A 10658-nucleotide genomic window follows, 5' to 3' on the forward strand; every position below is an offset into this window, starting at 1 on the left:
CCATTCAGGGAAAGGTCTGAGAGTCACCAGGACCTGAGGTCTGTCCTCAGCTGTCCTTCTGCACAGCACAGCTAATCAGAGGACAGCTCTCCTGTCCACTGCCCCTTGTCCACATCCTTCTCCCTTTGCTTCCTTCCCCTGCCTTGAACTCATGTCCCTTCCCTGCTCTCCCTGCTCTGCACTCACCAGGCCTCCCTTGTGTCTCCCTGGAACCTGGATCCCTGGCTTCCCTGTGAGTGCAGCTACTGCACCCTGCAGATTCAGTCTCAGGATCAGAATCCCAGTCAGATCTGCTGTCTCCCAGTCGTTGCTCTCACAATTCTTGGTTCCTTTTCTCACCTATGGAGGGCTGAGCCCTCTGAAAACCACTAACTAGGTCTTCACACTTTCTTTCTGCGTTATCCGGTACACTCCACTGTGTCCTCATCTCTGCTCCTGCCCTGTGGTCTTTTACTCAGCACGGATTTAAGTCTGCTCTGCTCCCAGTCCACACTTGACTCTTGTTCTGTGTGTGCACAAGGTCTCAATGAGCCCAGGCTGGCCTTCAACTTTCTATGTAACTCCAGACGACCCTGTTCTCTTGATTCCCCTCTCTGTACTTCCCAATGCTGGGATTCGGGTGTCCCCTACTCTGTTCCCAAGATTGTTTCTTATAATTCTTTTGAATTTTAGAAGACAAATCATTTATGTTTACAAAAATGCAATTGGGATTTGAATAGCGATTGCAGTGAATTTTTAGAGTGTTTTTCACTGTAAGGAGTTATTGTATACAATTTTCCCTTATGGAAATATTCTTCGATATTTTAGTATTTCCCCAATTTTTGAAATTTATTTTCTGGCAGTGTGTGTGTGTGTTTACATTTGCATGTGTGCACACCCCTGAGGATGACAGAGGACATCCTTAGGTAGCATCTCCAGGTGATGTCCATCTACATTTTTGAGACAGGGCTGGGATCCTAGTGTCTCTCTCTGTCCAAGTATCTGTCATCATAGACAACTTTTTAAGTGGATCCTGGGGTTGGAATTCATGTTCTTATCTTTGTGTGGCAACCAATTTACCAACTATGCCATCTTCACAGCTGTCCTGGAACTTCTCTCAGCAGTGTTTTGTTTTTAGGGCACATTTTTCCCCCTCTTTTAGTACAGTTTCTTCTTAGACATGTCCTTTCCATCTGTGGCTCTATTGCACACTGTTGTCTTATTTTCCTCTTTAGTGCCATATCCCCAACTCAAACAGTTGTCTCTATTCACAGGTTTCACTTCCTGTGAGATGTTGTCCCTGAATGTTGGTCTACCTCAGGGCTTGCTTAGAAGCCACAGCTCTTTCCAATTGAGCAGGCCCTTGAATTCCTTAGGAGCAGGCTGTGTTCATCTGCACTTGATCCTCTAATTTCCAGCTCGGAGTCTAAGGAAGTAGGAGCAGATTCAGTCCTGGGTGGGTTCAGCCTCCTTTCTGTCCCTGTTTTCTCTGCACTCTGTTCTGTACAAGCTCACCCTTCTCCATCCCCCACAGCTGAGAACTCAGAGAGGAAGTTAGTTTGAGGGTCTGGTCCACTCACCTTTTCTTCCACCAGAGGAAGATCATCATCACACAGACCGGGGTTATGAGCACAGCCGTGGCCACCACCACCCCGACCGTGGCTTCCAGGTTCACAAGAGAAGGATTCCTCTGGCCCTCTGTGTCCTCCAGTCCAGCCATGGTGACTGCAGAGGTGATGATGGAGGGGCTCTGCATGGTGGTGCTGACTGCTGGGGAGAGATGAGGAGTGAGCAGATCCTCCCTGGATGAGGAGGGATGGGGTGAGGGTCACATCTGTCTCCTCTGTGGGAGGTGGGATGGGGAGCAGCTGTTAGAAGTTCACAGAGGGGAACACATGCTGAAGGCTGAGACTCCAGGAGTTAGTGCACACCTCCACCTGTCCTGGCTGTATGTTCTCCGATTTCATTTGGCCACAGGTAATTAAGCCATGGAGATAAAGCTGTTAGGTTATATATGTAGGTAACACATATATAGTTATTTCAGTCTATAGTGTGTTTACTCTCAGAATGTAGAACCTGAGATTGATCCCTAGTATCTATATAAAGAGTTAGGCGAACAGTCTTTAATCTTAGCCCTAGAGTAGAGGCAGGCAGATCCCTGTGAGTTAAAGTCAGTCTGTCTATACATAGAGTTCCACAGGAAACAGAGCTGAGTGAGTTGTAATCCCTGTAAAGAGGAGGCAGAGACAGGCATGTCCCTGGGGCTCACTGGTCTCACAAGCTAGCCTACATGACAAACTTGAAACCAGTGAGAGACCCTGCCTCAAAAAATAGGGTGGATGGCACCTGAAGTTGTCCTCTAGCCTCCACATGCACTGAACAAGTGTGAACACACACACACACACACATACACACACATACACACACACACACACATACACACACACATACATACACACACACACACACACACACCTGAATTTCCAGACCCACATGATCACACACACAGAATACATAAAAATATATACCAGAAAACGTGTAATTTTAGCGATAAGTGTACAGTTAATTCAGGGCAGAGTACATTCGTGTGCTCTACAGATATCGCTTTGCTTAATTTCCATATTTAGTTATTTGGAATCCCTAGACCAGCAGTTCTCAACCTGTGAGTCCCTAACCCCACAGGAGCCCCTTATCAGGTGTCCTGTAGTTAGATAATTACATTATAATTCATAAGAACATCAACACGACAGTTACCAAGTGCCAACAAAATAAATGTGTGGTTGGGGTCACCACAACACGAGGAACTGTATTCAAATGTCACAATTAGGAAAGTTGAGAACCTCTGCTCTCTATCATAGAAACAGCTCCTTTTTCTCCTTTCCCTGAGCCCTGGAAACTGCTGTTTCTTGTGACACCGCGTCAACGTGGCAGTCGTAGAGAACGCACAAGAGCTGTCTGTGGGCCTCCTCTCACTGGTTGGCTCTAGTCCAGTCAACAGCTACTGCTGGATATGGTGGCACATGACTCAAATCTCCGCACATGGGGTACAAAGGCAGGCGATTTCTGTATCATCAAAGGCAGCCTAGTTTACATAGTGAGTTTTGGGACAGCCAGGGCTAAAGGGTGAGACCCTGTGTTGTAAAAAACAAATGTAAACAACCAACCAACCAAATAAATATGTATGTAAGAAAAAAGCCATGGAGCAAGGCTGCGATCAACAACCACACACACAGACTCCCTCAGCTCCTTTAGGGCCATCTCTAGGACCACACAGTGACAAGGCTGGTCCTTAGTTCTCCCAGGGCTTGGGCTTGCAGTTACTTCTGCTTCAGAGGAGAAGCAGGGATCAGAAGACTGAACAGCCACATCATGAAAACAGAGACATCATTTTGAGGAACCTTTGGTATTTTGGGGAGAGGTGAGGGCAAGGAAGGGAAAAAAGTTGGGAAATAAAGAGGAGACCAGTGGGTAGGGAGAGGTGAGGGGTGTGTCCTGGTGAGCTAGGAGGGGAAATGGGGACTGTGATGTTAAGTGGCAGTTTACAGTTGGATATTCGAGCACCAAGACACCCAATGGTCTCCTACTGTTTGCTCTGGCCTTAAGTTGGAGCTGTGTGGAGATGCTCCATAAAGGGACTAATTGGAGCCCTGCCACAGGACCAAGTGAGTCAGCTACATCCTAAAAATGTTAACACACGTTTTCTTTCTGTGCCAATATCGCACCCGCCAACATGGTGAACGTTCCTAAGACCCGCCGGACATTCTGCAAGAAATGTGGCAAGCACCAACCCCACAAAGTGACCCAGTACAAGAAGGGCAAAGATTCTTTGTATGCCCAGGGAAAGCGGTATTATGACAGGAAACAGAGTGGCTATGGTGGGCAGACTAAGCCTATTTTCCGCAAAAAGGCAAAAACTACAAAGAAGATTGTGCTGAGACTGGAATGTGTGGAGCCCGACTGCAGATCTAAGAGGATGCTGGCTGTTAAGAGATGAAGCATTTTGAACTGGGTGGTGATAAGAAGAGAAAGGGCCAAGTGATCCAGTTCTAAGCTGACCTTGTTATGAAGACAATAAAATCATGAGCTTTCACTTAGAAAAAAAAAAGTTAACTCTCCTCATGGTCGTGGGGAAGAGGGAAGGGGGAAGTGGCCTGGACCACAGTGTTAGTTTGAGCCAGAAAGGTGTTAAATAACATAAGCTGTGGGGCCCATGATGAATCCTAGTGTGGGGTGTGGTTGTACCTGAGCAGAGGATGTCAGACTTGTCACATCTAAGGGGGAAGACCCTGTTGTCAGCCCTGGGCAGAGCCAAGCAAAAGGAATATCAAAGAAAGCTCAAACTTGTGTAGCGTGAGGTGACATTCATGGGACAAAGAGCACAGATACAGCAAAGCCAGAACCCTGGTGGCTCACCGCGGGTAATGGTGAGTTGGGTTCCATCAGTTGACTGCCACTCCTGTATGCCATCTTTCGTGTTTAGACAAACTTGGCAGAAGTACACTGTCTGGTCCTTCTCCTTCAAGTCCAGGATTCTGAGGACTCCGGATGTCTGAGGCTGTGTCCAGTTCAGGATGAGCCGGTCCTTGAAATGCTCATGGATGAAACCCGAGGAGGAGTTGTAGATAAATTCACCATGGTAGTGCTGCCATCTCCAGAGAATCCTCATCTGTGGATCTTTTGCCAACTCCCAGGGGAAGGAGAAGGAGAAGGAGAAGGGGATCTCGATGGAGCCGCCCTGGACACCAGAGAGGCGTGCTGGTTGTTGGACCCCTAAAGGTCTTTCTCTGTTGGATCTTCCTGAGTTACCTGGAAGGAGAAGGAGAATCTGAAGCCTCTGCAGGGGAAGGAAATGACAGCCAGAATTTCTGACCCTCCCTTCACCCACAGGCAAGTGTGGGAAGCAAGGCAGGACTGTCCTATGGCTGGTGGGACAGGAAAGACAGGGAAGGCTTGGGTTGGACCCACTCTGAGGGATGAGCTCTCTCTTGGGGTAGAGAGGACTGGCTGGCTCCTAGATCAGTCACCTGTCCACATGCCAGGCTAGTCTACCCAGACCTGCTGGTCCATCCTGTTTGTAAGGCAGAGTCTCTGATAACAAGGTTCCCACACTCACCAGCTTGCAGGCATGCTGCTGGCAGCAGCAGAAGCAGGATCCATTCCATGGTCTGATTCCCTCCAGGGAATGGGACCAGCAGAGCCATCAGGAAGGAGAGGAGGCCCCGTGGAGGGACCCTGAGGTGCTCAGGAGTCAGGAGAGAATCAGTAAAATGACCCACACTTCCCGAGGCCTTCTCATGTGGAGGACTGTATGGGGACAGGACCTCCCCACCTCCACCTCTTTGTGACCAGCAACTTCCTTTATCATTCTGGCTTCTTTCTCATGTTGCAGAAGATCTGCCCTTGTGGTCACTGACAAGATGGCCTTGCTCTTAAGCCTCACCCCCATGTTTGACTGAAAGATGCAGCCTTGACCTCACCGTGCTGAACTCTCCTCTCTCCCACCTCGACCTCCTGTCTGTCCAATCCTTCATATGTGCCATGCGGTCTCTTCCGTCTCCTGCCTGATATCTGCCTGTGCTCCTCATTCTCAGGAGAGAATTACTATAAAGTGACACACATCCCCAGGGCCTTATGATGTGAGTGAGTGAGGTGGGGTCAGACCCCACAATCTCCTTATCACTGCCTCCCCTTCCCACTCTCTCATTCCATCTCCTATCTTGCTGGCTCTCTGTGTGTGTCTGCTTCTCTCTCGTGCTAAGGAAGAGCCTGCCTGGACCAGCACATGCTCTTTCGGGGAGAGAAAAGCTGACCCATTTTTCTGACCATGGTCAGTTAAGAGATGCTGTATATGAAAGTTTTGGAATGGATGTTCCCTTAGAACCCAACTCTAGAACATGGTCCCTTTTTCTGCTCTTTGACCCTTCCTGTTCTTTATCAGCCCATTTAAATTCTCAGGATACAGCAAGGGGTACTGAATGCTCACTGCCCTGGCCTGCCCCCTGCTGCCCAGTTCACAATGGATTAGGATTCCACGTGACACCCCTGTCCCTAGACATGGATTCTAAAGCATATCCTGTTTCTGCAAGAGCCTTGTTGTCCTCCCACCCACATGGCTCAGGTCATGCCATCATTGAATGGCATATCTGAAGGGATTCCAGTCACCCTAAGTCCTTGAGGGCTTCCGCTCTACACAGTGACATAGTCCTGGCTGCAGGATATCACTCAGCCTGACCTAAAGGCCAGGGACAGGTGACACCTTCCAGGAATCTCTATCGATGACTCTCTCTAGTTCTTTTCATTCCAGAACATTCTGTGTACTCATTTTGCAAAGAAGGGTCAGAGCAGCAATGTGTCACTCACGCCAGACTGCCTGGGACATCTCTGAGAGTGGCCACACTTAGACTGTGACCGAGGTAGAAACATGAGAAGTGGGGCAGAAACTGTGATGACCTCAGGACAGCTTCTGTTTGAGCGTCATCCCACCATTCCCCATGACAAGGTGTCATCAGTTCCGTGAAGGGCAGGAAGATGTGATTGTTCTATGTCTGGATCTGCAGGCAGCAGGGGGAGAGACACTGGTCCTTGTTTGAGCATTTGAAATACAAATCCAACCCCCAGTGACCTAATCCTTCCACCAAGTCCCCAAAACTCCAACAAGGCCATATACCCTATGTGCAATTCCCTGGTGACAAAACATGCAAATCCTTGAGTCTATGGGATCCATTCTTATTCAAACCACTAACCAGCCCCTTGCCTGTTTCTTGCAGTCACCTGGCTACGGTTTTCAGTTTAGTCTGTAACAGAAGAAACAATGTCAGTCCAGCAGCCAAGTCTCTCAGTTATTGTCTCTGTTCTGACATCATTGGGGGCCCAGGCAGCAAACAGCTCTGTAGCAGCCAATCAGGGAAAGGTCTGAGAGTCACCAGGACCTGAGGTCTGTCCTCAGCTGTCCTTCTGCACAGCACAGCCAATCAGAGGACAGCTCTCCTGTCCACTGCCCCTTGTCCACATCCTTCTCCCTTTGCTTCCTTCCCCTGCCTTGAACTCATGTCCCTTCCCTGCTCTCCCTGCTCTGCACTCACCAGGCCTCCCTTGTGTCTCCCTGGAACCTGGCTCCCTGGCTTTCCTGTGAGTGAGGCTGCTGCACCCTGCAGATTTAGACTCAGGATCAGAATCTCAGTCAGATCTGCTGCTTCCCAGTCGTTGCTCTCACAATTCTTGGTTCCTTTTCTCTCCTATGGAGGGCTGAGCCCTCTGAAAACCACTAACTATGTCTTCACACTTTATTACTGCGTTATCCGGTGCACTCCACTGTGTCCTCATCTCTGCTCCTGCCCTGTGGTCTTTTACTCAGCACGGATTTAAGTCTGCTCTGCACCCAGTCCACACTTGACTCTTGTTCTGTGTGCGCACAAGGTCTCAATGAGCCCAGGCTGGCCTTCAACTTTCTATGTAACTCCAGACGACCTTGTTCTCTTGATTCCCCTCTCTGTACTTCCCAATGCTGGGATTCGGGTGTCCCCTACTCTGTCCCCATGATTGTTTCTTACAATCTTTTGAATTTTAGAAGACAAATCATTTCTCTTTACAAAAACACATTGGGATTTGAATAGGAAATGCAGTGAATTTTAGAGTGTTTTGTAGTGTATTTTATTTGTATAAAATTTATGCAAATGTTCTTATATATTTTAGTATTTCCCTAAATTTATTTTCTGGCAGTGTGTCTGTATATGTTTACATTTGCATGTGTGCACACCCATGTGGATGGCAGAGGACACCCTTAGGTAGCATCTCCAGGTGATGTCCATCTACACTTTTGAGACAGGGCTGGGGCCCTAGTGTCTCTGTCTGTCCAAGTATCTGCCAAGTTGGTCAACTTTTTAAGTGGATCCTGAAGTTGGAATTAATGTTCTTGTGTTTGTGGGGCAACTCATTACCCACTATACCATCTTTCCAGCTGTTCTGAAATTTCTTTCAGCAGTGGTTTGGTTTTAGGGTTCAAAATGGTTTTTTGCCTCTTTTAGTATAGTTTCTTCTTAGACATTTTCTTCTCACTTGTGAGTTAAATACTATTTTTAATTTCTGCTTTAATACCATATGCCCAACTCAAACAGTGTCTCTCTTCACGGGTTTCACTTCCTGTGACATGTTTTCTCTGAATGCTGGTCTACCTCAGAATCTGTTTAGCAGCCACAGCCTTTTCTAAATGAGCAGTTAGCCCTGGGGATCCCGTATGCCCCTTCAATTCCTTAGGAGCAGGCTGTGTTCATCTGCACTTGATCCTCTAATTTCCAGCTGAAATTTTTTTTTTTTTTGGTTTTTTGAGACAAGGTTTCTCTGTAGCTTTGGAGCCTGTCCTGGAGCTTTCTCTTGTAGACCAGGCTGGCCTCAAACTCACAGAGATATGCTTGCCTCTGCTCCGGAGTGCTGGGATTAAAGGCGTGCACCAGCTCTCCAGCTGAGACTCTAAGGAAGTAGGCACAGATTCAGTGCTGTTTTAGCTCAGCCTCCTTTCTGTCCTTGTGTTCTCTGGGCTCTTCCCTACACTAGCTCATCCTTCTCCATCTTCCACAGCTGCAAACTCAGTGGGGAAGCCCAGAGAAGGGCCTGTCCTGGACCACTCACCTTTTCTTCCACCAGAGGAAGATCAGCATCACACAGACAGGGGTTATGAGCACAGCCGTGGCCACCCCCCCCCCCGACCGTGGCTCCCAGGTTCACAAGAGAAGGATTCCTCTGGCCCTCTGTGTCCTCCAGGCCAGCCGTGGTGACTGCAGAGGTGACGATGGAGGGGCTCTGCATGGTGGTGCTGACTTCTGGGGAGAGATGAGGAGTGAGCAGATCCTCCCTGGATGAGGAGGGATGGGAGGAGGGTCACATCTTGTCTCCTCTGTGGGAGGGGGATGGGGAGCAGCTGTTAGAAGTTCACACAGAGAGGGAAACACATGCCTGAGACTCTGGGGGAGGAAGCTCAAACACACGTTCTCCACCTGTCCTGGCTGAGTGCTCAGATTTTCATTTGACCACAGATAATGAAGTCATAGATATATAGTTGCTTTTGTTGTGAATGTGTTTAATGCAGAGATGTCTCAGTCCATAGAATGCTTGTAGCTCAAATCATAGAAACAAGTTGATTCCTAGTGTCCATATATTAGCCGGGTGAACTGGGTGTGGCCTTTAATCTTAGCCTTATAGGCAGAAGAGGGTGGACCTCTGTGAGTTCAAAGCCAGCCTGGTGTATCTATTGAGTTCCATACCAAACAGAGCTGAGTGAGTTATGATCCCAGTACTGAGGAGGTAGAGACAGGCAGATCCCTGGACCTCACTGGTCATACACCTAGTCTTCTTGACAAATGTGAAGCCATTGAGAGATCCTGTCTTAAAACCTAAGGTGGATGCCACCCAAAGGTGCCCTCTAGCCTCTACAAGAACATGAACAAATGTGAACATTCATGCATTTTCACACACACACACACACACACACACACACACACACACACACACACACCCTTGAATTAACAGAGCCACATGTTCACATTCATTGAATACATAAGAGTGTATAAAAGAAACATATAATTTTAGCCATAAGCTCAGTGCAGGGGTGACTACAATCATTCACTCTACACACATTACTATTGTTGCTTTCCACAACATTTACCTGTTTGGAAATAATAAATCAGCAGTTCTCAACTTGTGGCTCTCTAACCCCACAAGGGATCCACATCAGGTATGATATTTATAATGCAACTCATAAGAGTAGCAAAATTACAGTTATGATGCAGCAATGAAATAATATGGTTTGGGGCGTCACCACAACATGAGGAACTGTTTTAAGGAGTCACAGCATTAGGGAGGTTGAGGACCACTGGTCCATAGCATGAACCTTTATGTGCAGTACAATCCTCAATGTTTTTTAAAAAAATTCTATGTAGATGTATATCTGAGTGTGTGTGTGTGTGTGTGTGTGTGTGTGTGTGTGTGTGTGAATGCAAGTGCCAAGAGAGGCCAACTGAGAGTGTTAGATCCTCTGGAACTAGAGTTATGGATGTTGTGAGCCTCTCCACAAGAGAGCTGGGGAGTCGAACTCAGGTGGTCTATGAGAGCAATGTGTGCCCTACTCCCTGAGCCTGCGTAGCCTCCAATCCCCAATCCTTTAAGACCCACACATTACACTTCCCTCGGTCATGCCTGTTATTTCTAAGTAGTTGGATGTTTGGCTTGTTTGTTTTCACAATGCTGGAAATGAAACCACTCACTCTAGGCAAGAGAACTCTACTACTGGGCTGTGCCCTTAGCCCCTGGTATGGGTGTTCCTGGGATCTCCTTTCTCAAGACTGTTGGCCAGTTTCTAATGTACGCCTCCCTGTATCAGCCCTTATAGAGTGTTGTCTCCCTTAGTTTATCTTTGTCACTTTGCTTTTCAATAGTATGTTGAAAAGTCTTATGTCCTTAACATTTTCCCTTGTTCTTCATGATTTTACCTTTTTGAATCTTTTATTTCCATCTTAACATAGTTTGGAAAAGGTAGGGAGATAATTATACTGTGGTAAAACATTATTTTGCTGTTGTTCATAAACCGTAGATTTATTCTTCACAATTGTAGAGGATCGATGCTTGTTTCAGTTTTTATTGTTGCTGTTTTGAATTTTCTTCTTTAATGAAAATACAGTCTTTTCTTA

At 47.3% G+C, this 10658-nt stretch overlaps 1 protein-coding gene across 1 annotated transcript; it reads right to left on the bottom strand.

Moving 5' to 3' along the window:
- Nucleotides 1-1555: 1555 nt before the first annotated feature.
- LOC101992844 (paired immunoglobulin-like type 2 receptor beta-2) lies at nt 1556-5180 on the bottom strand. The gene is made up of 3 exons (XM_013355270.1): nt 5093-5180; nt 4393-4785; nt 1556-1746 (listed from the first exon to the last, which is right to left on the bottom strand). The coding sequence occupies exons 1-3, from the start codon at nt 5178-5180 to the stop codon at nt 1556-1558; spliced, it is 672 nt and encodes a 223-aa protein (XP_013210724.1).
- Nucleotides 5181-10658: the final 5478 nt, after the last annotated feature.

This window comes from Microtus ochrogaster, unplaced genomic scaffold (genome assembly GCF_000317375.1).
Source record: "Microtus ochrogaster isolate Prairie Vole_2 unplaced genomic scaffold, MicOch1.0 UNK109, whole genome shotgun sequence".
NCBI classification, from domain to species: Eukaryota; Metazoa; Chordata; class Mammalia; order Rodentia; family Cricetidae; genus Microtus; species Microtus ochrogaster.